Source organism: Lonchura striata, chromosome 14 (genome assembly GCF_046129695.1).
Source record: "Lonchura striata isolate bLonStr1 chromosome 14, bLonStr1.mat, whole genome shotgun sequence".
In the NCBI taxonomy this organism is placed as follows: Eukaryota; Metazoa; Chordata; class Aves; order Passeriformes; family Estrildidae; genus Lonchura; species Lonchura striata.
Genome location: NC_134616.1, coordinates 10,044,339 through 10,072,290, shown reverse-complemented (window position 1 = coordinate 10,072,290; position 27,952 = coordinate 10,044,339). Strand labels below are relative to the sequence as shown.

Genomic DNA, 27,952 nt, shown 5'->3' with positions numbered 1-27,952 from the left:
CAACTCATTTGCAAAGTTCTTCCAATGTAAGCATGTTTTACAGGGCCATCTGATGTGCTGCATTAAGCAAATCCATTTTTTGCTCTTGTATACCATCCAAAGTAATGCCAGAGCTGCGAACTTGCTAAAAAGCTTGTGTTGATACTGTCTCCCATGAGAAGTAAAAAAAAGTATTCTTTTGTCACTTATGCTTGAAGTAAGTTTCTTTTGGTAGAGCACTAGTCTTGTTTTCTAAAGCTGTCTGTGCCAGATGTGATCTAGTTCTCTTCAAATCATTTGATACAAGAGTTCCATTTGATGTTGCTTTGTGTCTGGTGCTGTTCATTTGACTCGTGTGCCCCAGCACAGGTCTGTGCCAGAGCCTTCCCCAGGGTGACAGGGAGAGCAGTGGTGCACAGCCCCTTCCAAAAACTCTGCTCACTGAAATAACCAAACTAACCATTAGTTCAGAACATCTCAGTGCTTATTTTTCGATTCTTATTTTATTTCTTTGGAATTAGATAATAATAAAAGCACATAAGCATTCATTTTATTGCATTTTTAGACTTAGAGGGTAACCATACATAGTAGGAAAATACAACCATGTACAAGAAATTAATTAACTCAGCAGGACAGTGATTGAAAGTGGAAAAACTTTCCACATTACCCAAAAGAGCTCTCACATCCTGCCCTTTCCCTCAACTCCCTGAAAGAGGCTTTTATTGTATCTCTGGTGGTTGCCAAATTCATGTTGTTTTGGAGTAGCATCTTCCATAACTCAGTGTGAGAAAATGGTGCCACCCATCTCCAGTTTTTCTGAGGAGTCAGACTCTGATCCCGCTGTTTGCAGATGTGATTTATAAACTGTGCCAAGGTTGAGAAGGACTTTACATGTGTCTCACATAAAGTTACCAGGAAATGTGCTATATGTGGGGCTGTGAATCACAACCTGACAGACCAGACTCTCTGACTGGCTCCTCCAAACTCAATTTGGAGCATCTTGGGGCTGTCAGGCACTGATTCCTTCCTCCTTAAAAAAACCCTCTCTCTGATAACACCTGTGTGTTGATGATCAGTATCAGGTGCACAGGGGCTTCCAGACCCTGCACGTCTATGCTGGCAAAAAGAAAGGAGCCAGCTTAGAAGGGATGCCACTCACTCTGTCAAACTTACTGCCGAGCTTTATCCATTGTCCTCTGGCTCCATGTGTGGCATGGTGAGAATCTGACAAATGTCTGAGCTGGCACTGCACTAGGCAAGCAGATGGACATGAGTGTACACATCCAAGAGACCATTCTTCTCTCGCTCTTACAGGCAGGAAATCTAGATGTGAATGTCCAAATTACTATTGATTCAGAGCTTGCAAGTCTATGATCAAGAGGATGCTACAGTCCTTGGTCCAGTTTTGATCTAGAATCAGCACCACCAAAGGGCATGTGTTGGTCCTGTTAGAATCAGCTGTAAAGGAAGAAAGTGGAACAGAAAGGCAGTGCTCCCTCAATTGCCTTCTGTGGAAAGAGTGTGTTATAGCATAAATCAAATTGGCTTTTTCTCAGTCAGATGAGTATTTATGAACAGAATAAAAAGGTCACTTCCACTCCCTGCAATGTGTAGGATTATGTCCACAGATGCCAGTTTGTCATTTAGACAATATTTTCCATGTGTATCAGTGATATAAATTTTGATATGTGTATGTGATATTGTTAGTGAACTACAGTTTATTTTTCAATAGAGAAAGAGATGGATGTGACTTCAGAATTTTATAGCATGACTTTACTCACTTTTTTTCCTGTGCACAAAATATTAAACACTAAAAAAAATCCTCATTCCTCACTGAGAAACTACTTTTAGGCAAGCAAAGGGAAGGAGAGAGTTGGGAATTTTTCCATATTTGACCAGAAATGTAAGTGGCTCCCAAGTTGTGATCATTTGAAGTCAGTGCTAGTGGGAATGTTAATGAATAATTGCAACTGCAAAATAAGAGAAAATATCCCTTCATGAAGGCTTTGTTTTCACACTTTCTATTTTAGATGGTTGCCCAGGTCTCTGTTATGGAAATGGGAGGTGCACTCTTGATCAGAATGGGTGGCACTGTGTTTGTCAAGTGGGCTGGAGTGGCTCGGGATGTAACGTTGTCATGGAAATGGTGTGTGCAGATAACCTGGACAATGATGGAGGTATGATACATAATTCATGTGTCTCTGTTTATCTGTCACATCCTTGACTGCCATTTAAATCCATAGTTTTGGTATACTTTCCTTTATATCACAAAATGTCAATATTTGCCTGTTTGCTCAAGACAGTTGTTCCACTAACTTCATCTGAAGTAGCACAGTGAGGGAACAGACCCTTGTGCTGGATGCTACTGAAGGCAGAAAGTATCTGTTGCCATATTTACCATCCCAGTACTTGTTTTTTTTTCTCATAAAAAGCAAAACAAAACAAAAGTGTAATGGGTAATTTCCTGTATCTCCTTTCTACTCTTCCTCATAATTCTGTCAGTCTTTCAGAAAAAACAGCCAAGATATACCCATATGAAAAAAGCTTCCATGCCTGTCAAAATACATCCACTTAGTCTTCTATTATTATTAATTTATTTGCAACATAAAGTGCACATTTGCAGTTGCTTTTAACATTAGTCTCTCTTAATATTTCTACTGAGACACAGCACAGTTCTTGCAATTATCTGGACCTACTTTTGAAGGACTGTTGAGGAAACCAGTGTAGAAGGTGTGCAGAAGAGATTTTGGAAAGTACTGTAAAAAGAGCCCTGTACTGAAATAATCACTTGCTCCTTTTTATCAGTTGAACCAAGGGCATTTGGCACTAGGTGCTCCCCTCAGTTCTCTGTGGTCTTGATTTCATTCTAAGGTTGCATAAGTTTTAGGTTTGCTGGGGAAAATGTAGTTCTTTCATACATTGGTCTCTGCTTCCTTTCCAATATTAGTTTGTTCTAATACAAGAGTTGGAGCTTTTTATTTAAAGAAAAAACATAAAAACATCCAGTTCTATTTCAAACTTGCCAGTGGAAGAGAAGCCACAATATTCCTGAATGGTTTCTCTCAGAGTTAATTATTTTTCCTATCTGTTTTAGGAATACTCATTTACTGAACAGTCAAGGACTATTGCTTTTCTCTCCTTCACCTTCTACCACCCTTTACCATGTGCTTGTCCCATCCTCAGAGCTGTGCAGCTTTCTCATGCAGAGAGTGGATTCAAGGTTGGATGAGGCTTTGAGAAACCTGCAGCAGTGCAAAATGTCCCTCCCCATGGCAGGAGGTTGGAACAAGGTGATTTTTAAGGTCCCTTCCAACCCATACAGTTCTATGATTTTATGATCAGCCCCGAACATGGTAAATTTTTTTTTCCTTAGATTGCACATGGAGATGTATTAAAATACATATTATCTATTGTGTCACACCTAAAGACCAGATCAGTGTCCTGGATGAGATCTTATACTTGACTGTAGAGGCAAACCTTGCTATGATGATTGTCTGTTTTCTTCTAGATCATTGATAAATTAAGCTTGATGTAGGTCCAAGAACTGAGGTCACTGTGGGACCTCAATAGAAACGTTCTGACTCAGTGATGATTCCTCATTTACAGATATATTTTGAGACCTTCTGATTTTGTATCCTGTGGGCTCTAAGACCCTGCTGTCCTTTGGCAAAGGCTTCCTCATTTCTGAACCCTATTCAAAATCGCCTTATTCCTCTCATATCCTTCCTTTTCCACTTTATTTCCAAGAGGTCCAAGAACCCTGTCTCTGCCCACTGTGCTCTGCTGCACTAGTGTGTGTCCCTGTCACACAAGGTCCCACAGCTGGCGTCCCTGCCCCCTGTGCTCTCCCATCTGTCGCTGCTCTCCCCCGCTGCCCGAGCCACTGACTCACCCGCCTGCACTCTGAAATCTGCCCACTAAACCCTGCTTAGCCTGTAATGTATGCAGAGCATTTTCTGATACACTCTGTGAACTGGCTCTGTAGAAACTGCCCTGTACTGTGATTTTGGGTGCTTTATATTCTGCAATAACAGTGAGTTATTGGAAGAGTTGGCACTTTTAACTCTAAATCTCCTTGAATTTGTCAGTTTAAGGCAGACACTTCACATCATTTCACTGCAGGTTTTAAAAGCAATTTTCTTTTCCCTTTCTAATGGGAACATAACATGGACTAGGACAGCTCTGTTGACATTAAAATTAGAGATAAGTGCAGAGAGAAATATTTAATTAATCTGACTACTGCAGATGGACTAAATGTAATTAAGTTTTCTTCACAATTTCCTATAAGAAAATTGTATCTACATATTATAGCACTTGTCTTTATATAGATATATATATATATATATATATGAAGTTTATAGGACCTGATTTGGTATAAGTATAAATTAGAAAGTCATTGGAGTTATACCAGTGTTAGATGAAATCAGAAGCTGTGTGTTTCAGGGTTTGTATACCAACACAACAGGAAAATCAGGAATTGGGAAAGAGGTGTGACATTACCTCTTAAGTCCTGTTTGCTGGGAGGTTGAGCGTTAGACTGTAAGAATATTATGGTGACATAGCATGTTTCCATCCATCAAGCTACACACCTGGAGTAGTTTCATCAGGATGGAAGTTATTAGTATTTTCACCTGCAGCTGAGGTGAGTTAAGAGCTTGCACTTAAGTGAGTTAAACACAGCTGACAGATGGTAGCTTCCTAAGGCCTTAGGATGTGATCATAGTCAGTGACATGTAGCCCAAGAGATAATTTAAAGTGCACTTGTACAGGCCAAATCATGGAATTCAAGACCTAGCAAAGGTCTTAATCATTCCAGTTGTGTTTAAATCAAACATTTGTATTTCAGTCCTACTGTGCTTCAAGTTCATGAGAGGAGGTCACCACCAAAGAACAAAGCTGTAGTAAAGTTCAGCAATTATAGTTTCAAACAAACTCTAATTTTAGGACATAGATAAAAGGATATTTTTGTGCAGCTTTAAGTTATTTTTTCAGTTAATGTGTCACTTTTGGGGATGGAAAAACTGAAAATTTTCTCATTTAAAACTACATTCAGAGACACGGCAAAGAAAATAGAGGTGAGTCCCAACTATAAGGGTTCAATAATGTAATTTAATTGGCATAAGGAAGAGTTAGTGTTGTTGTTTACCCTGTATTAAGAGCACAAAAGCTTTGGGAGGGGGAAAGTCTTGAATTCATTTTTTAAGGACTGATATAATTGTATAAAGAAAAGCCATAAGCATATTCACAGGCTTCCTGGTCCTGCAGCCACTGAAGCACCAAGATCCCTTCAGTGCAGTTACTGCTGGAGGAAGATAAACCACGTGTGGAGCTATTCTCAGGGGCAGGGAAAGCACAAGTTCTTTTAGAGCCCCATTAGGATTCGCTGCACTTGTTCCCTGGCTGTACCAGAACTGCCTTTCCCATTCCAGCTCATAACTCTCTGTTAGCTTTCTCCTGCTCGCAGACTTAAGGGCATGTTTACCTGTTCAAATATCACTACAAATATCAGTGGAAAGGTCTTAGCATTATAACAGATGCACGATGGCATGGTTTGCACTTGCTCTCATGGAGTGCTTCTGCAGTCTGTTAGCAGTGTGATGTCCATTAAAAAATGCCAAGGAGTCAAGCAGGTGTCCTTTGCAGTGGGGCCTTTCCCTCACTGTGGCTTCCCTCAGCATAATTCCCCATTCCTTATCCTCCTTCTTTCACTGTCTCAACTGACATGATTTCAGTTTATTAAGATGGCCATTCAGCTTATTGAACAGGTAATTTCCTCATGTCCTGCCACTAATTTAGATTCATTGGAAGCTCCAGTAGCTCCAGAAGATCTCTAGAAGGCTCTGCTGAGCTCTTTGCAGGCAAGGTGCCTGTGTCTTGGGGCAGGAGGCAGAGCACACTGCTGAGGTGTGGGGACACACAGGGCACTCAGAGGTCACACCAAAATTTGCCTGGTTTTTGGACATACACTTACACAGCTGCTGCACAAACAGGTCTTTGTCTCAAGCTGAAAGTTGCAGCCTGTGACTCCCATTAGTTTCTTTGATAAGATCTCCCTTTTAAATTTGCCTGCATCTCCTTTTATCATTTGTCTTTCATGAATCAATCTTGCCTGTTTGTTTTTAAGGAAAATGCTGTTTACTACAAGCTTTGAATTCTTTTCCAAATATGCCTTCAGTCACTTCAGACAGTTATTGTAGCATTCTCCAAGCTTTTCCAAGCACAAAGAAATATATGACTCAGCATAGCCTTGGGTTGATAACCAGTGCTGCTAAAATATTGATGTATTTCTGACCCGTCCACTGGCGTTTTAATAACCTATCCATCACAGAGATATTGAGTCCATATATAAGTAATATGCTATTATTACCCAATATAAATAATACTGATGGGAATGGTTTTCATTGTTGCTGAGCAGCAAGGACTCTCTAGGGATCCTTAGAGTTTCTGAAAACCCTGATACATTCATATTGTCCTGAGTGTGGAAGGCCAAACACTACTGGTACTCAGTGGGTAACAGCACTCACAGCCTTTCCATGGATTTCCTTATATAAACACCAGCGTTCCCAGTTAACAGCCTCACTGTCTGCTGCCTGCTATGTATTATGGATAAAATTTGGGCACTTTGAATTAATGCATATGAATAAGCATTAGAGACTCTTAACAGTTGCTGCTGCTGCTGCTTCGTCTCTTCTGAAGTTCCTCTTTGATTCCGTTTGCTTGGATTCCTGGCAACACTAATTAGACTGAACTGAGCCTGTGGTGAATAAAGTCAGCACAGGCAATATTTAAGGAGACACTTAAATAGCATTTTTTTACTTTCTGTGAAAATGTTCTGAACATAGATCTCACAGCTCCATCTCTGGCTTGCGCTCACTGGGATCAGTATAGACAGAGCAGGAGTGCACTGATACACACACACCCCTCTGGGTAGCTCTGCAGCAGTGAAAATTAGTTATTTGTACTTACAAAATTATAGAATAACCTGAGTTGAACAGGACCCACAAGAATCATCCAATTGTGGCTCCTGACCCTGCACAGGACAGCCCCAAAAATTACACCGTGTATCTGAGAGTGTTATCCAAACACTTCTTGAACTCTGCCAGGTTTTGTGCTGTGACAACTTTCCAGGAAAGCCTGTTCCAGTACCCTACACCCTCTGAGTGAAGAACCTTTTCCTAATATCCAGCCTAAACCTCCCCTGACACAGCTTCATGATGTTCCCCTGAGTCCTGTCACTGGTCACCAGAGAGGAGAGATCAGTGCCTGTCCCTCTGCAGGTGTTGAAGACCACAGTGAGGTCTTCCTCAGTCTCCTCCAGGCTGAACAAGCCAGGTGACCTCTGGTGTTCCTCTTAGGGCTTCCCCTAGAAGGCTTTCACCATCTTCATAGCTCTGCTTTGGACATTTTCTAATGGCTTTATATCTTTTTTATGTCGTGGTGCCCAAAACTAAGCACAACATATCTAATCTAGAGATTACATTTTCATGTCACTGAGCAAGTGCATCATTAGGATGTGTTTGTGGGCGTGTCTGCATACATGTTCATGCACCGTATAAGCATCTACACCACTTCTTGTAGTATTCTGGGTTTGACATTACCATAAAAATTCAAATCTGTTTGTTTACATTAAACAGGTAGTTAATTTCAGTACATCATCTGCATGTGTGAAAAAAGATTTAAAGTGTTAGAACTCTGCTCATTTAATGAACTTTTAAGCAGAAGAATATCAATTGTAAGTTTTATTGCTAGTTGTTTTCCTCACCAGAACTTAATGATAGTGGATGGTTTATTAAAATAACTAACATAAGCAACATGGGAGGTAGAATCTGATAGAATTTTTCATTTTCATAGCCAGTTAATAAAGTGTCTCAGTGGTTTAATAGAAAATAAGCTGCTGTGCAAGTTGTTGTGTTCTTCACTGGTGAGGTGGGGAAGCCACCACTGCTGGTGTGAACCACTTTGTTCTTTGTCCCCTTACCAGTGTCCCCATGCAGTGCCTCTTTATTGACCTTGGGTGCTCCTGAAATTGTATCTAGACAATTTGTACCAATTGTGAACACAGATCCATTTTCAGGAACATGAGTTATTGTGATACTGCCATATTTGTGCTCATGAATTGCAAGTACTGCAAGGGTGGATGAGAAGAATAGAGATGCTGGGATTTGAAAAGTAGGTGACAGAGGTGTTCATATCAGGCACAGAATATATGACTTGTTTAATGTTCTTGCAAGTAACTTAGAGCTGACAAAATGCCTTTTTCATTTCCAACTGTTATTTTATTTTATTTTAATGACAACACAAGTATTCTGCAGCACATGGAAAGCTCAAGTGCGAAACATATGAAATGCACTCACTGTGCAGCATTTTGCCAGACGTAGAAAGTAGAGAGATCTGTCTTGCTGGAAAGTAGCCAGTGGAGAGGCAGGTCCATAGCCACAGGTCCATTGCCAATTTTTCTGGCTGCTAAAGGTGATCATGCCTGTAGAAGAGAGATTGCTGCCCAATGTGTACATCAGAAAATGTGCTGTACCAAGCACAACATGAGCCTTCTATGACTGCAGCAGAAGCATAGGTAAGGAAGTAATTTCACACTGCTTGTGACATCCCTTCCATCATATCGGATAAGGAATAGATATATATACAAATGTATAAGCAAGAAAATGTATTTTGTTTGATGGAAAACTTTGTGTGATTCCATTGACACACACTCCTGACCCAATAAATATTAATATCATTCCATATAGAAGGCTTCCTGAAGAAATCTATTCCCCAGCAAAGGAATGGGAAAATCTTGTCCTAGTTTTGTGATTTATTGCAATGCAGATAGGAGTGCTGTGACTGAAAACAGAGGAACTTGTTTTGGCATGCTCTGCCTTCTCTTTGAGGCTGTTTAAATTATTGAAGAGTACTATGAAGTGTTTTCTATCCTGAAGTCTATCTTTGTGAATTCTGTTTTAGAAGTAATATTAAACATATTTTAATTTTCTAATTCACTTTCAAAACAAAAATCCCAGTTCATCATTATCCTTGCATACAAAAGAAGGTACCTGGAGGATGGGAAACCATAATCTCAGACTCATCAAAGTGCAAATCACTTTATTATATAAATCTGGAGTGTACTATGAATGTGCCTGTCTTTCATATAAAATAAATTTTAAAAATGCTAACAACAAACCAAAACCATTTATACATTTGTAATACATTTTAGTCTGCACCTACGCTGTGATGCACTTTGGGGTAATTGACAGTAAAAACTTCATTGTACAGGGATCTCCTGCTGTATGAATTACAGTGTTTGCTGTTTGTAGTTGTTTGTTCATACTCCTGACTGTTGTCTCCTGAGATTTAAAAGAAACCCTGCTGATTTACTAACACAGTGAGCTTTTTAATAGTTGGTTCCTGATAGGGAAATTTAACTAAAATTGTGACCATTGGTTGAGAACTGACTAATGTATCTGTAGCAGTTTCAAGTGAATGAATTTGACAATAGAGTTTATAAACAGGATTTATTTGGCATATTTTTTTCTGGGATATTCTCCTGAATTAAAAATCTCATTTCAAATAGGATTGGCTTGTTGAAAATTTTATCCTCACCTGCACTTACTAATACAATTTGCATTATCAAAACCTGCCTCCATATGTAGCTTGTGATTCTGTACCAGCTCGGTTTACCTGGTCCATTTTGATGGATATTGTGCTAAATTATAGGAGTTTTCTTTCAAGGTCTTAGATTTGGATTTTCTTATTTTTTTTTCTTTTTAATTGTTTCATTTAAAACCAATGTCTTGAATGAGCCTAAAGTGGAATAAAGATTTTGTTTTGGCTTAAGAGTTTCCTGTTTGCCCTGAAACAGGTGTTTTATTATTTTACTTCTCTACAAAATTATAAAAATATTTTTCAGTTCTATGTAAGTCAGTTTCTCTTCTAAATTTTGGTTGATTGGGGAAAAGCTGGAAGTTGCATTATTCAGACAATTGTAGTTAATTATCCTAAAATACACACGGTATTCCAATCCAAATACATGATTTTGAGAGTCCACAGAGAAGCTGCTGCTTCTGCACCTCCTGCCTTACTGCCCATGAAGCATCTTCTCTGAGCCTAATATGTGTCTTCTCTTTCATTCTGCATGGTTGTGTGAGGAGATTGAAATAAATTCCCATCTGATCAATCAAAATAACATTTTTTAATGCACCATGAGAGAGAAAGAGAACCCATAAATGATGGTCTGTGACCTAGAACACTTCTCCTTTGCATTAATACTAATATTTTGGGTAGGAGTTTCTTTCTCTGATGACTCTGTAGCCTTTGTTGCCCGTAAGCTGTTCCTGCTGAATTCAGCACTCCGTTCTTTTGTAGTGGTGTTAGGACACACACCAGTCTCAAAGTGGCTTGTTCAGATTTTGTAGTGGTGTTAGGACACACACCAGTCTCAAAGTGACTTGTTCAGATTTTGTAGTGGTGTTAGGACACACACCAGTCTCAAAGTGGCTTGTTCAGATTTTGTAGTGGTGTTAGGACACACACCAGTCTCAAAGTGGCTTGTTCAGATGTGCTTCTGGGACCTCACACCTCCTGATGGGAAACCTCCCTGTTGTAGACCTGGGAGGCTGAAGAGGCAAATGAAACCAGGTGCAAGTAATTCAAACCAAAACAACTCCATTAGCAGAACCTTGAAGAGTTTATAAGGCAGTTATGTTGCTGACAAGTAAGCTGTAAAGAAAAGAGGAAAATTGAGTCTGATTGGAAGATGGAAAGCTGCATTCCCTTTCCTTGGTTTCTTTTTGTGTACAGCCTGAATGCACTCTGTTGGTCACCAGGTATGTAAGCTCTTGACCAAAGCAGAGGAAAATGAGGACTCTATTAGAAAAAGCAGAATAGTTAAGTGTTATTTTTGTAGCTATTTCTTTCCTAGGCAGACCTTCATATTCTAATATTTCTGTGACCTTTCACTTTTATTTCTTATATAAATGAGAGAATCAGGTCAGCTCAGTTCCCACATCTAATAGCTTGTTGACGAGGAAAAAATTAATCAGAATTGCTTGTGTGGAATAAATTACTCCAAAATAGCTTCCCCATGGATACTGTTTTTCTGAAGTATGTGCTCCTTTTTTCTGGTTAGCACAAAATCTGCTAGACCAATGTTTGTCAGGTTTCTCAGGTGGACAGTGATGAGCTTGTAGAAATTGGCATCTTCCAGAAAATCTGTTGATTCTTCAAACAAGACTTGTCACTGCCATAACCTTTCCCCTGGCACAGCCACTACCAGTACAAACCACAGCAAGAGATTTCAATGTCTTTATGACATTTTCAAGTCTAGTAGAATTCTTTAATGTTTTTGGTCTTGGATGATGTGCTGAAAAGCATCTGTAGCTTGATGCTTTTCAGTTCACTTATTAAGAATACAGAGAGCTTCATTCCTTGGACAAAAAAAATAGATGAAACAATATTATTTTCCTTGCAATTCCAAGCATGCTCTTCAAGTTTTCAACCCAAAACAATTTTTTTTTTTCATCAGAACACACTGAAAATTACTCTGGTTTATGTTCTGAACTCCTCTAACCCTTCCTGTGTGCTTTTGTTTAGACTGGAGGTCCCTTTATTGTTTTAGCTTACTGACTTCCTAGCAGATTTCAGTTGCTTCCGAGGCTTTCCTGAATATAAAGTGACTTTTACACTCAAAGTCAATAAACTCAACATTGCCCTGTGAAGTTATTCTTCCAATGCTGGCAGCTGCCTGTTGTCTCCAGGATTTGGGGAATGTGGAAAGCACACACTGACCTGTAGCCATGCCAGCTCTGCTGCAGCCGAGGGTCCTAGATTATTGTTGCTAGCTATATCCACTTGCCCTTGGCTCATCTTTACAAAAACTAGCCTGCTCTGATTTCCCAGTTGCAGAGGATAGATTTGTTAATATTTTTGTGCTTAGCCAAGCAATTCTCTTGCTCAAGGTCAGGCAAGGATTCTCAGATGCCAGAAAAGCCCATTTCATTAGATGTGTTTGTTCTGTAGAAGGGCTTTTGCTTTCTTTTCCAAGTCAATGTTTTGTGCTGCCGTTTACTGAGCGTTCACACAGAGCTCTGTTGGGAAAGCAGTAGGCTTGGCTGGGGACTGGTCTCACACCCATCAAAATCAACAACAAAACTCCAGGAACTCCCTTGCTCCCTCCAGGTGCACCCCTGAGGTGCAGTTTGCCCAGAGGAGGTGCAGTTTGATGACTTCAGAGTGTTGGTATGAACAGAACATAGAAAGTCAAAACATGAAATGAAAATATCCGACAGCATGTTGTTCCTATAGCATTTGAATTTTAACATAAGGAAGATCCATACAGTGATATGATGACTCTGTATTTATTCCGACCAACCTTGTTAGAAAGACAGAGTGTCTTTGTTGAAGGATAACACCTTTATCTTGCTTTAAATGCAAGCTACACAGCTGCTAAGTCATAAAGTGGATGTTGAAGATTGTTGGATATATTACCATCTCCTATTAAATCTGTTTCTGACTGAGTATGTAATTTAGCCAATTTGGACATCTAAGCTACTGATAAAAACAATTAAATGTCAATAGCCCAATTTTAAGTTTTATTTAGGTGCTTAATTTAGATGTAATTCAGTGCTTCAGTTTTTGTCATACACTTTAGATATTTAAGTAACTTAATTTCACCCACAAATGTTGCTGCAAGTTTGTCCATGAAGAAATGTGGATTTCTGAAAAAAATCTATGATTTCTTCTATTTTTCATACTTGACAATGGACAGAGGAGGAATAGCTTTATTTTCACTTCCCAAATTTGCTTTCATGGTGCAAATATCTGTAGAGAAGACTGTAACTGTCTGGTCACTGGGATAGAGGCTGAATCAAGGTGTGTATTTGTGCTGCAGGTGTAGTTAGGATTTTGCCCTTTCTGGATCATTCTGATACTGCAACCAATAAATGAAAAGTAAATATCCTAAACCACTTGGAAAACTATTGTAGGGCTTAAACCAGAAGTTAGACAGCTATAACAAGTACATTTTTTCACTACTGCAGTGGGGACACTTAGGAGAATTGGGTAAGTTTCAGACCTTGTTGTTGGGGAGTGGTTAGTGAGTGTATGTCCCACCTGGGGTGACCAGGCAGTGCTGACAATACAGGTCTGTTAGAGGGAGCAGCTGCACAGTGTGGGTCACATTGCACTGATAAATGAATTGTAGTAACTTTCTTCTGCCTGGTCTGCAGGGAAAGACTGTCCTGCTCTTCCCTTTTCACTTAGTTTGTAGGGTCTCACTGAGTGAGGATTTGGTGAGGTGATACAGTGTTAATGACTGAGACAAATAACCCTCCTGGACTAAGCATATACATTAATGCTTTATTGAATGTGACTGTGTCATGATCAGCATGTCTTCACATTGATTACATCCCTCCTGTGCCCTCTGATAATAAATGTGCTGCTTTATTCTTAGAACTGCTCAATTTCCTGAAGTTTCCATTCTTTCCATTTTAGATGGCTTGACAGACTGTGTAGACCCTGACTGTTGTCAGCAAAGCAATTGTTACTCAAGTCCTCTCTGCCAGGGTTCACCTGATCCCCTTGACCTTATTCAGCACAGCCAACCACCCTTCTCTCAGCATCCTCCAAGGCTCTTCTATGATCGAATCAGATTCCTTATTGGGAAGGAAAGCACTCACGTAATCCCAGGAGATGTCTCCTTTGAGAGCAGGTGAGTCTTCTTTTAAGTGAAAGACTTTTCTGAATATTGAGAACTGCAATTAAATTATTTAACGAGGAAAAAAAATGGGGATACCTGGTTAGTTGAGAATTCTTCACCAGTGCTCATTAAATACTTAAGAGGATAGCAAACTTTAAAGTCCCAATAGCTGATGATCTTGGTTACCAGATTGTTGTTGCTACCTGTCTGGTTGGTGGAAGTTTCCCACCACCACACTCTGCTGCTCTTATTAACAAGACTGACTGTTGTGGAAGGTAAATTGTCTCATACTTGTAAAATCAGCAGGGGATGTTCAGCCCTTCCTGCTGTGCATATGTAATGGCAGGATGCAGAATGACAAGTTGGATTCACATCTGCTGTCTTCAGTTACCTTTTTGCCCAATACAATTTGATTGGTATTTACAGTGCAGTGAATTTAATATGTGTCACTTACATATAATCTAGGCACATAATTTTAAAACTTCCTTGGTTTTGCTACACCTTGATAAAGCAGAGTGGAGTTTACTGGTTTGTGCTGCCAGTTATTATACAAAGAGTAGAGTGATGCCTGAGTGTTTGTGATATTGGCTTTGCCCTTTAACAGGAAGGAGCTGTGCAGTAGAAAAAGGGCACTTACTTGCTCAGAAAACCTGGTAACACATATTTTCTTGGACACTTGGAATAGAAGAGCACGTAAGTTTTTATGCTGCAGTTCACTTGGGAAGCTATAACTTACATGCTGACAAAGAGACCCACAAATCATCCACATCACCTGACTATTACCCTGTCAACTAGGCCTATGCATTAGATAAACCATGTTCCAGTAATAAGCACATAAGAATTTATTTTTGCAGTGCATAGCACTTAGTTTACAACCTCAACACAATCCTGCACACAAATTCAGTGCCCCTTTTTTCTTCAGCATTCATTTTTAATAAAGTAAATTTGTAAACAGTCATCATTGATCTGAAATACCTAAACATTTAATCACTATCAATAATGTAACAGGATGTTATAAATATGTAGAGCAATAGGCCATGAAGATGAACTCCATGAGAAGCATCCACCACTGGTGGGTTTCTTAGAGTGTTGCACTTATGAATGAGGCCCCTGTACTTGGGGCAGGGTTCTTGGCTGGCTCTGTGTGCAGTTTAAACCAAAATTCACTACTGAAAAATTTTCCTCATCAAAATGCCTCACAGTGGGGAGTTTCCAGAGAGGAGGTGAGTGCTCAAGTTGCCTGTACAGTGTTCTGTGACACTGCAAATGTTAGCAGCCAGATTGTACATAATCCCATCAACGTGCTTTTATAGATATAAGGAATTGATCTTTTAAAGCTATCATTGATGGGATTTAACTTGGATTTAAAAGCTTTTTCTGAGTATTTCATTTCTTTACCCTGATACCTGCCATGCCTTTCAAGACTGAAGAGCAGTGAAGTTCCATGTGGGAGCAGCAGCCCACCCTCACCATGGCTTCTGACTTCTGCTGCTGAGGAGTAGGACTGCTGGCATTGGTGCATCACTGACACCCAGATACCATTTCCTCCCACTGCAGACAAATTCATCATTAGCTTGAGAAGATCTTTGGGATTCAGATGAGGATGGCTGCATCTTTGGAGTCAGGGCAGTGCCTGGAGCCTCGTGCTGGGCTGTGTCTCTGAGGTTTGTCAGCAGTAATCTGCAATGTTCTGGGCACCCCAAAGGGTTCCTCAGTCCACGTTTTGCTTGATCCTTGAGTTTTCCAGGCTGTTGAAATATTGTTCATCCATAAGTCAAATATTATTAAAAACTGCCAGAATTCTACTTGAGGATGAGAGATAAGCAGGGTCTCTGAAAGAGGCAATAGCTAAACTGTGGTGCTTCTGTTTAGAAATCCTCCTCTGACATTGCCAATCTGACTGTCATCTTGTGTCAGTTCTTCTCCTGGGAATTAAGATTACTGAAAAAAATGTAGAAAGACAACTGCTGCTGCAGTAACAAACATCAGAAATCTGTGATCCAGCCTATCTGGAAAGAATGCTTGAGGGGTTTTAATCTCCTTTGGGCTATTGCTGAAAAGGTTGTGTCTAGGCTGATGATATTAACTCATGGCTGCCTGCAATGCCACTGATTTTATAACATTGATGGTTCAGCATGAAATGTTGGAAGGATTGGATGTAATAGTGTCATATATTTATTTTAGAGCACTGCCATCCATTCCCACTGGTGCTCCAATTTTGCAAAGCGCTATCTGCCTTTTTTTTTTTTTTTTTTTCTTAATTTCCCTTTATAAGAAATCTCTGGGGCCATTAGGAGCATTAAGGAAGAGACATCTATCCAGTGTTTTCAGTCCTCTGATTCAAATGACATTGTGCAGTGTTTTACTATGCCACAGGTCAGTGGAACTCTAGTATGGGTGATGTTTTCATGATGTTTTATCTTTTGCTGGAGACAAAATTATGTTGATTAGATCTTGGAGCACTATCAAAAATGGTGAAGATTATCTCTGTCCTTCAGACTGCGTTTGGTTTCTGCCATATCCTGGAATTTTCCAAATAACCTGACATACTAAAGCTAGTTGTTCTGACAGGTGCTGAGACATCTATCCCTCTGCATTTGCATCTTGGACTTTACTTAGGTCTAATATTTAAACATTTGGCTTATACAGTATGGTCAGGATATTGCATGAGCCATGGCTAAAGACTACACCAAAAATAATGTCAAGGGGCTACATGCTTGCAAAACATTTTACTTTTTGTTATGTCAAAGCTATGTCATATGCACTGGGTTTTCACAAACTCCCACTTGAACTGTGACATGCTGAAAGGCAGATTAGAGACATTCTGGATAAATGGAAATGTACTTGCTTACATCGGGCATGGTTTTAACCTACTGCACCTAGCAGGGTGTAGCAGATTATAATGTTTTTGTCAACTTCTGTTCTCAGGAAAGATTTTTGCTTGTTTCTTTGCTGAGGTTTCTTGTTTTGTTTTAATGCATGCTGCTGGCAAGCTATTTGACTCACTGCAAATTGCCCACGAAGAGGGTCCAGTGTATGGTACTGAATTAATTACCCTTCAAATGCTGCTTACAGCAACATTGTCAGCAGGAAGAAATGAATGTACCTCACTAGCCTTCAGCTTCATTTCTCTCATTGAAGATTTTAATCAGAAAAGTAATACAGTAAATGACATCTTCTGGTAATGTGACACTTGTAAATTCACAAGCTGCTTGACAGAGTTCCATATCTGAGCCTAATGTCTCAGCCTGAGGTGTTTATTGGAAACTTAACATGCAAAACAAAAGCAAAAAAAATAGCAGGTAAGTAGCAGCAGAGCAAGGCAAAATGGTAGTAAAATAATAAAATGTTTTACAAGTACTGAAAGAATACCTCTGAAATTTAAACTTCTGTTCTATTTTAGAGAAGTCAGACAAACTGCCTGATAGCAGAGACCTGAGATCCACGAGGTAGTGAGTTCCTCAGTTACTCGTGGAATGACCCATGAAGCAATGACAGAGGAATCCTACTTCTTTTAGGCCACATGCAACCCCTGGGAATCTCAGCTTCCTCTCAAAAGCCAACTGCTCCCTCTGGAGTTGCAGATTTAGTACAGCTTGCCAGGGGACTGGGAACATTTTTAATGCATTTGAAAACACTAAGGCAGCTTATCAGGGACATGTTCTTGCCCAGGTTCACCAAATTAGAAAAGACATTTTTGCACTTACTTTCAAGTTAAAACAGCTCGGAAAGCCTTGGGTCTGAGATTATGCAATCATCACAAATAGGTGGCTGTTGGACAGATAGTACAAGTTATCCCCCCTGAGAAAGCAAAGCAGAGCGGCTACAAGAGTGTGGAATAAGTCTGAGAGGCAGAAAGTACAGTGCATTGAGGAGACATCCTGATCTTTAGAGGTTTCTCTGCTCACATGAAGAGAAGCACTGAGTGGTAGCAGGCCTCCAGCTCATCAGGGGAGAGGATGGATGTTGAGGCAGGGAAGCGTGAAGTGGCAGTTGCCTGGGAAGGGACCCCACTGCAGGGAACGTGCCCTAAAAGCTCAGTAAGGGAAGGAATTGAGTGAGGCTCTTTGTTCTCCGAGCAGCAGAGCTGCAGGGAACCTGCGTGCCAGCATGCCTGGGGACACGGGCTGTGCTCGGGGAGCTGCCTGCAGGCTGGGGCTCTTGGTTACCTCCCTGAAAAGGAGCCTTGGAGACTCATGCTGGTCATGAAGTAACTGAAAAATGTTTTCATAGCTGCAGTAAATGCCAGAATTAAAGCTAATTCTGATAAAATGCTTAGTCAAAAATTTAGTAGGTTCTGGTAATTCGAAAAGAGGCCAGATAAGACTCTTCAACTTAGAGTAGGTCATAAAGAAACATTAAATAATGAGGACAAATGTAGGAGCACAGAGGTAGGCTTAGGACATTTAAGATCTAAGAGATTAGAAAGACAATCCAGTACAGATAAATGTAGAATAATGAGGTTTATGTGTCTTTATCACATACCGTAAATATGTGTGGCTTGTAAAGAATGATGAATAAAAAAGAAGAATGTTGAAAGATAAGTCTCTTAATATTATTTATGAATAATGGGAAGTAAAGTGAATGAGTAAAGGAAAGAAAGACCATGGATGAAATAATGGGGATTTTGATGAGCTTTTATCATACAAGTCTGTGTGCTTGATAAAATACGAGGACAGAGTAGTGTCAGAAGACAGGTCTGTGTGGAATGAACAAACAGGAGTGCAAGAATAATGGCACTGAATAATGATTATTCCCAGGGGTCTCACTCTCACATCTAAGTGTGTTGTAAATATATGGAGTGCATTAATAAAATTATTAAAAAAGAAAATGCACATCTGTTGATGTTAGAAATATGGGAAAATAAGATAAACAAGTATTTTCTGCTTGAAGAAATCAAAGAGTAATTTAACCTGGCTGTTCTTTTGCGTGACTCTTGTGAGCCTGTTGAAACAAGCAAGAGCTCAATTGCCTTCAGTGGATCAGCAGATTTTGGGCTACAAATAGGGCCACAACCAGTTTATTTAATGTAAAAAACAAAACAGGTGATAAATCTGAACTCTTGTTTTGCATATTGGCAGTTATGCAGCATCTCCCATTCCTCTAGGATTTATCAGCATCTTTTCATGGCCTGGGAGCATGGAATTCCTATTAGCAACTGTGGTGAACACGGTACTGTCAAAGAGGTTAAATTTTACCAGTTGTGTTTTCTCAAGTCATAGTCAGATGGGTTTGATGATATCATGATGATAAATCGGTGTCCTGTTAGTGGCTTGGGAGAATGGGATCTTAAGCATGTCAAAATTTTCAGAAATTTATGTTCTCCCATTTCTGCGTATGATTCCATTGGATCATGGTCAATTAATCTCTCTAGGTGTATTTTTTAAATTCATATGTAGACTCCTAAATAAATTTTGTCTGAGGAGCTATTAAATTTTTTCCTTTAGATCACATATTAACTCTGCAGTGGATGTCTGTTGAGGTTTGCTACAAGTCTTCAAACTGAGAAAGAAACATAACTACCTAAATTTATACTTGTCATTTCCATTGAGTAATTAATGCCAGTTAACTTTATAATTATTGTATGGATTTTCAGCCTAAATGTCTTTATGCTACCAAAAGACTTCTGCATACACTGTTCACTTCATTATGATCTCAAGCCACAGTTCCAGGAAATAGCTGCAGTAGTTTCATGAGTTTTCAAGATCTGGGTTCGTTCAGGCAGTGGAGGTGTGCTGTAGCTGACAGCCTGGAGCAAAAATACTGGGAGGAATATCAGTGGAATGTAGCTGTGTAAGCCCTTAGAAAATCCCACTAAATCCTAATCTACATCGTAAAGATATTTTACATCTTACTTCTCATCCTTATGAGAACTGATTACTGTATGTTTCTTTATTCAGATAGGTAAGAGGCTAAAGCTAAGAAAAAGAGTAATTTCTTCACCATTTCAGTGACTAAGGTGAAAGCAGTGGTCTGAAAGGATGACAGTAGGGGTTCAAATTGGACAGTAGGAAGAACTTGCCATGAGTAGAGCACTTGTACAGAGGCATTGGAATGGGTAACTTGGTGAGCTTATAGAGTTAGACAGGCATCTGTCTGGAATGATGTAGGCATAGTTGATCTAACCCGAGGCAAAGGAATGGACAAGATAAAGTCTTGTATTTCCTTTCAGCTCTCATTTTCTATGATTCTGTGATCCTGTTAGCCTCCGATTAGACACACTTAGTAATGAGTTCACTTTCCTGTCCATTGACTTTGATGTCTTCTGCTGTGCTGCCATGTTCCAACCTCTTCACTGGAACGTGAGGCTAAAGTGGAAAGTGGGTGCAAGTCCAATGCATCCCAGAGGAAATTCAGAAGAGCATCACATGTAGTGGGGGATTGAGAAGAATATGTTACACTTGATTAGGCACCCTGTGAATTTACCTATATAACTTTCTGAAGTTCAGTGAAGCCCGTGTGTCTGACTGCTGCCTTATCACATTAGTTCAGCTTTTTTCTAGTAGACAGCAATGCCCTATACCTGCCTATACCTAGCAGCAGAGAATGAGTTTTCATTCTCTTCTTTCACAAACCATCACTCCCTAGAGCTGCAGCAAGCTAAATCACACTATCAGTGAAACCTATGCAGTGCCATTCAGTGGCAGAACAAATAGTACCCTAAAATATGTGAGGAAACAGTAATATATTCTCTCTATGCCAACAGTTCATGGGAGAGTCTGTGTGTCATCCTTATGAGAGAATACCTTTTCAAATCAATCTTTTGGGCTTGTATGACTTCTCTTCCAAAAATCAGCAGTCACTCTGATATCAGGGTGGTTCTGTTTGTCTGGAGCCAAAGCACAGCCCAGTTTCTGAAATCAATCCTCTTCTCACCCTCCTCATGTTATAACATGTTGTTGCCTTCTACTCTTCTTGTTACAGACGGGCGTGTGTCATCCGGGGCCAGGTTGTAGCCATCGATGGAACACCTTTGGTTGGAGTGAACGTCAGTTTCCTGCACCACAATGAGTATGGATACACCATCAGTCGGCAGGATGGAAGGTCAGGCTTTCATGTATTAACCTCCACTGCTTTAGGTTTGTGTAGTTAAGGCCATCTGCCAACTTCTATTCATGTACAAAATTTTCATAGACATCACAGTTCACAGTGTGGCTTGAGGATGAAGTCTGGCCGCCTGCTCTGGGAGCAGAGTTGATTGGAGCTCTCTGTAGTGAAGGGACCAAAGAAGAAAGAGAAGAAAAAAACCTGAACTGCAACAAAATTACAGTGGCATTTAAACTCCTGGAGTCAAAATGTGCCAGGTCTGCTGTAACAGTATCTTCTCGACCTTGGAATATTCTCATGAGTCAGGTTTTCCAGGAAATATCCAGTCTTCCTGCTTTTTTTGTTGTTAAATGCAAATCATCCAAGCAGTTTATTGAGGTGTCAATGAAGTCAAATCTTTTAGTTGATCACTTGAGGCACATAAGGAAAAGTGGGAACAGACTCTTTCCAAAGACAGTTAAATTGCTGTTCCATAACCTTCCCCTTCTTTCCCACCCTCACAGGTCTGAGTTCATTTCTCAAAGCAGGTGAGGTTTCAATATATTCTATATTGCACTCCAGGGCTGGCCATCCATGCAATAGGGTCATGACTTGCTCCTGAACTTCAATTAAGCTCTTAAGGGCAGTTTAAGACTTCATCTTCCTTGGCTGGATTGTGAATTACAAGAAATCTGAAGCTGTCTTCTAGCAGGGAAAATGTGGTGCAATTTGTCACTGTTTCCACAATTTTTTTTTGTTGTTGTTTGGCTTTGCCAATTTATAGAAGTAAGGAGCGTGCATATTTATTTCACCTTAGTTTATTGACTTTCAAATCACACTACTGAAAGTTGGTAATTATCATTTCCTCCTTATGCTAGCCTGGATAAAGTTGTTGCATTAAAATATGCTACCTGTATTTTGCTGTGAATGTAATCGGTGTCATTTGGGAAATGTGATGAGATATGCATAATTAAGTCTGACTTCTTATCACAGTTTGTTACCATCAAAAACCTCCATAATAGATGCATTCAGTAGTACACAGAGTGAAGTAGCTATTTCCATATTACCTTGTGTTGCCTGACTGTGGATGTCAGAAACTCTGGAAATTGAGGCTGTACATCATACCTTTTATATCCCACTGTTTTTCAGCCCAGATGTGCCAAAGGTTCTTCACAGTTAGCTCCCAGAGGATCACCCTCTTTGTGTTCAAGAGCTGACTCAGTTCTCAGTGCAATTAATCACCATCTTTCCCAAAAATTTCATATCCTGTGCAGGGAGGTCATATGCTCAGTGTACTCAACCTTTTCCTCCTGCTGCTTTTAGAAGAGGGGAAAGGGTTATGTTAATAGAGCTAAGGCCTAACAGGCTTTAAGCCTTATTCTGCATGCTCTTACTGCATAGATGATGAGTGGCATTCTTTTTCTGGGGTAGGAATGTCTTTTCATATAAACCAGAGCAACTGGGTTGACACTTCTGTTACAGATGGCTCGTTAGTATTGATGGTAGCTGATAAATAGAGGGGGAGAGGCCAAGTAACACTGAAATTCTGTGCCTTGGTGTTGATGCATAAAGGGAGAAAGCACACAGATGTAAAGCTTCTTTGTGGATACCGAGGTGATACAAGGAATGTACACTTGAATGATTTCACATACTAAATTAAGAGCTGTAATAACGAAAATAAAGTTTTTGCTTGTAATGCATTCAAAGGTGTGGTAATGTGATGAAAAAAAAAAAAAAGAAACAAAACTATTTGTTTTCTCTTTTCCAGTTTTGACCTTGTGGCTGTTGGAGGAATCTCTGTTACTCTAGTTTTTGACAGATCTCCTTTCATATCTGAAAAAAGAACACTTTGGTTGCCTTGGAATAGATTTATCATTGTCGACAAAGTTGTAATGCAAAGAACAGAGTCGGACACACCATCTTGTGACATCAGTAGTTTTATCAGTCCCAGTCCAATTGTACTCCCTTCCCCCTTGACAGCATTTGGAGGGTCCTGTCCTGAAAGAGGAACTGTTATTCCAGAACTACAGGTAATTAAAAGACTTATAAATTAAGTTTGTTCTGTTGCAGAACCAAGTTTAGACAATCTTCAAAGACAGTAAGCAAGGAACTGCTGTAATGTCATTCACTTGGCAGAATACCACCAATGCATAACTATTTGGCACTGTTTAACAAGATTCTGTTGTCTTTATTCTTTCTTTACTTTTTAATATTTAAAAGTGCTTTATTTCTTACTTTCAAGTAGAAGAAAGTGGGGAATGCTGACATGAATTATTATTGAAATCTTGATTTGTTGGTAGTGATGCACAAAACCATTCCTACTTACAGATGAGCAGTACAACTTCCCAAACATCAGTGTGAGACATGATGCTTTGAGCATTCCTAGGGGCATTTCATCCATTCACAGCTTTATGTCAGATTCTTGGATATTTTTACTTTAATTACTTATTACCAAGGTAGAGAGAGCAATTTTAAAATGATCTTTAGAACTTCTTTTTTAATTTCAATGTATTTTTTCTTGACACTCCCTTAAGTGTTTAAAAGGAGTTTCTAATTAACCTTGTAATTGCCTGTTGTTTTACTTGGGACTTAAAAGGCATTGTCAGAGTCAAGCGCGCAACAAAACACAGCTCAGGTCATATTAATGCCCTTAATTAATGCCCTTTAGTATGTTGTTTGAGCAGGTAGATTTTAAAGGATATGACCTCTTCTGGGTTCTCTTTTAATTTCACCAAGCAAGCCTGGAAGATACTTTGTGGGGGTACCTGCATCCTCATAAAAGTGTTGCTGCTTTATTCTACATGTGAGACACCTCTGCTGGAACTGAATTATGTCTAAACACCTCCATAACTATTACCATAACTATTATCATCAACTACCATCCAATTGATGGTCATAGCATTGCTTCACAGAATGTACTAAGTGAAACTAATGAACATAAATTAAGATAACTGCTGCACACCAGTAAGGAAAAACTGGGTCACAGTGCTCCACATGAGGTATGCCTTGGTCTTCTTTGAACAGTGGGGTGCTCAAAGATGCAGTCTACTCAGAAACCCCTCCTCAGTTCTTTACTTTTTTCTTTTCTTTTTGTCATTGGAGGTTTCTTAGGGTGTTGAGTTTCATTGTATGGTTCTGGGACTGAGCAAAAATTAACTGAGAAGAGTAGGAGACAGAGATACATTAGCATGTATTAATGTCTGAATATTTCTTCCAACTTTTATATTAAAAAAATGAAAAGGAATGTCAGCTGTATGACAGAGAGGGCAGCTGGGATGTCAGCAGGAAAGAAGGGGAACACTGCAAATCAGGAACAATAAAGGGAGCAGGATTTCCCTGGCAACACTACATTTCATATGTTGAAACGACAAGTGCTGGCAGGCCTCCAGCTGTACTGCAGTAATGCTGTGACAGTGATACTGTTGCAGTGTGTAAATAAAATTACTTGAAAGTTAAGTAATCTATTGTTAAATAAGGAAAATTTAAAAACTGGAAAAAAAAACAAAACAGTGTGTCTATTTCCAAGCATGATGGTTGATTCATTAGTACAGAAATGCACTAACATCATTAACCTTGTTAACCACAGTCTAGTTTTCAGGTGGCTTTTGAGTGACTGTGGTAGCATCCTCCAAGAAGCTGTTCTCATCTTTGCCTGTTCTTCCTCACAGTCTGTCCCGGAACAGCTCTTTTTCTCTCAAGGAGCTAAATCCCTTTTTGTAGCTCCAAAGCCCATATCATTCAAAAGGTCAAGGCCAAATTTCTTTTTTCACCTAACAAGCTCAGAGCCTCTGCAGTCCTTCTGGTTGCTGAGGGCCCATCTCCGTTGCAGTGGGAATTGCTACCACCCCGCAGTGGGCACATCCAAGCTTGCTTTAATCCAAGTGGTTCAGACAGCAGCACTGACAGCAGGGCCCTGGGATTTGAGTTCAGTTGCACTCCCTGGGGACTTACCTGTGAGCGAGATGATTCTGATGCTCAGGCTGTTTCGTCCTCACTGCTGTGTGTCCCCATTAGCATGCTAGGTTCCTAATGCTGCTCCTTGATACGCCGTGCCCCTTCTTGCTAGAGCTTGCCCTGACTACACAGATGGTCTAGGAGGAAGGGTTCTTTCCTTTCTTAACACTCCTCACATTAAAGTTATTGTCTCCAAAGCAGGATAGTATCTTAACATCACAATGTATGTGATAGAAGGTGTGAGTATATTTTTAAAAAATTTTAACTGTATTCCAGTTAGGAGCACTTATTAAGTAAACCAAGTAATAAAGGTAGAGCTGTTCAGCTTGTATTTAAGAATATGTGCACAGATGCAGTATTTGCTCCCCAGTAGATTAGAGTAAAGCATCACAGGAAGAGGCTCTTTATCAAACAGACAGCCTGTCATCCAGTAAGTTGACCATGCAGTGTCTGATGTTGGACATTTTGTCATGTGCCTGACTATTTCATTGCTGAAATAAACCCAGTTGTTTCAGTGATGTGTGTTCACATCACAATTGTGAAATGTAAAATAATTAACTTCTCTTACCATTACAGTTTTGCATTTTTTTTTTGGCATAGATATAATGATGGTTTTTTTTTCCAAGGTGGTCCAAGAGGAAATCACAATTCCTTCAAGTTTTGTGAAGCTCAGTTATCTCAGTAGTCGGACACCAGGCTATAAAACTTTGCTGCGCATTATTTTGACACACACAACCATCCCTTCTGGAATGGCAAAAGTCCATCTGATAGTTGCTGTAGAAGGTCGTCTGCTTCAGAAGTGGTTTCCTGCTGCAGCCAATTTGGTGTACACGTTTGCCTGGAATAAGACAGATATATATGGACAGAAGGTTTCTGGGCTGGCTGAGGCAATGGGTATGTAGAATCACTTTGTTGTAAGCAGAAGCACTCGCATACATCAAGCCAGGAAAATATGGCAGATAAATTTTTTTGCTGCTCCTACATTCTTTTAAAATCAAATGCCTATTTAGCTAAAGTCACTGAAGTGACTTGTATGATTTCCCAAGAACATTTATTTTCTTGTTCTTCCAATGTCATCTTTCTAATTTAATCAATTTGAAAATTCCCTTTTCCCTCAGAGAATGGTTATGTACTAATGGCATTAAATTCAACTGTCTCTGTTTTTGAATGTTACTCTGAATATGACCTTTGGTGTGTCATTGTTTCTGTCATTTTTTGGCTGTGACATTTAAAATGTCATTTCCACTTAGGGTTTGTAAAATTCTAACTTTTGGGCATCTTCTCTTACTACATTTCATGTCCCCAATAGTTAAAACTAATTGATTTGTTCCTTAAAGATGTTCATCCAAAAATCATCATGTTTCATAGGCTTTGTTCAGCAAGAAGCACAGCCTATTCTGAGAATTGCTACAAAAATGCTGTCTGTGCAAACGCATTTTATTTAGCCAGCATTTTTTTCATTTATTTCATGATTTGTTTTTTAAGCGCTTTCTATTTTTAAGTTAATTTGATGTTATGTTGTTTAATGGACTAATAGATGCTTTGTATTAGAATTACTTACTTTACAAGCAAGGCTTAGTATTGTGAATCACCCCCATGCACTTTGGTAGCAGTTCTGTTTGCTTTTTTTAGAGCAATAATAAGTAGCAGCACTGGAAGATCAGGCTGTCAGGCAAGAGTAGCAGGGACAACAGAGCCATGCACAATCACAAGGAATATGCTTCATTCCACATGTGAAAATGCTGTTCTGAGGGGCAGCCAGGAGCTTCCTTCAGGATGTGTTTTGTTGTCCATGCAGGCAGAGTGGCCTGTGCAGAGGCAAAAGGTGCCAGCCAGGCTCTGCAGCTCCCAGGGCCTCTGGTGTGTGACAGTGTTGTCACTGTGTGCTCCCAGACAGGTGATCTGGAGGCAGCTCTGTGGGGAGGCAATGGGGAAAAGGAGCATTATAGCATTTTCCTTGTAATTTCTTCCCTGAGAACATTCCCACGTTCTCACCTTACCCATGGGCCACCACTCACATTCATTCAATGAGCCAGATCAGGAACAAATTCAGCTGAAAACTGAAGCAACCAAGGAATAAGTGATACATTTTTGGCTTCATTAGTTTCCTGATCTGTTATGAATGCTCACGCAGAAGCTCAGGTCTTCTCATTCCAGCTGTAGCTCACACACTGCATTGGCCTAAAGGAGTCCAAACTCCAACCTTGGATGCAAGATCTCCAGAACTTCTGCATCATCTCTCCGACGTGGAACTGATCTTTCACTTCTGGCTCACATCTGCAGATGGGTGGACAACTCTTTCCTGGGGTCAGTCAGGTGCTGGCGCTGACACCAAGGTTCTGAACATCCCAGGTGTGGCCAGGAGCAGCAGTGCCCTTCTCAGCCTCTTGAGACACAAGAGACCCTGTGAGGGGGCAGATCCAGCCTTGTCCCGTTGCTGATACCAGTTCTGTTTGTTTTTGCAGCGAGGGAAGGTATCAAGTGAGTTGTTGGCACATATTTGTGCAAATCCAGAAATGAAAAAAATATTCCAGCTGGGTCACAGAGGCCACCTGGGGCTTTCCTCAGCACAGCTACGTGTGCCCTGTGTCCAGAGGCTGTCACTGTCTCATGTTTGAGAGGGAACAGTTGACTACACTGCTCCCACTGCATTATCTAAGAGTCCTCCAATGATTCAGTACATATCCGGACTTTAAAACATTTTAATTCAAATACATAGCATGTCATGAATTGATACTGCAGTTTCCCAAATTAGGAGTAGGTGTGCTTTATATGTTTAAATATGAATAAAGCTTACACAATACTGCTGGGTAACAACTATTAAATTATTTAATTGGGGTTTAATATTTTTTTCTTTTCCTTAAAGTTAGGTTAATTATGCTTCTTTCAAAATAGGGGCAAAAGTTTTGATATTTTAAGTGCATTTCTCACATGCTTTGTTAGATTCCAATAAAGCTTTATTTAATTTGACACACTGTAGTTACTCAGGGACCTTTATCTGCATCCATTATATGAATTTTTGTCAAAGTAATTTCTTTTGCCAGTATATTACCAATATTTAATAATGCATTCTGTTCAGTTTTCATTTTAATTAAATTAAATTAAAGCAGGTTGAAGTCCTAGAACTCAGGATTATAACCATCTGCTTTTGGTTTTCTAAATACTATAAACATCTATATTTTTCTTCAGGGTTGTTGACAGCACTGATCACATAACCAGTTACAGAAAACAAGACTTTCTGAGCATATTTCCACATGCAAACGGTTCTGTTTAAACTTGTTGGAGAAGTGTTTGCTGGCATGTGTC

General features: G+C 39.8%; 1 protein-coding gene across 14 annotated transcripts in view; it reads left to right on the top strand.

The window, feature by feature from the left end:
- The window catches only part of TENM1 (teneurin transmembrane protein 1), a 794,184-nt gene that overhangs the window by 696,256 nt on the left and 69,976 nt on the right, over nucleotides 1-27,952 (top strand). For all 14 annotated transcript variants that reach the window (XM_077786535.1, XM_077786536.1, XM_077786540.1 and 11 more), the window contains 5 exons: nucleotides 2,010-2,156; nucleotides 13,462-13,678; nucleotides 20,591-20,710; nucleotides 22,461-22,722; nucleotides 25,273-25,540. In XM_077786535.1, the coding sequence (XP_077642661.1) occupies nucleotides 2,010-2,156; nucleotides 13,462-13,678; nucleotides 20,591-20,710; nucleotides 22,461-22,722; nucleotides 25,273-25,540 (1,014 nt within the window). The remainder of the gene's footprint in view (nucleotides 1-2,009; nucleotides 2,157-13,461; nucleotides 13,679-20,590; nucleotides 20,711-22,460; nucleotides 22,723-25,272; nucleotides 25,541-27,952) is intronic.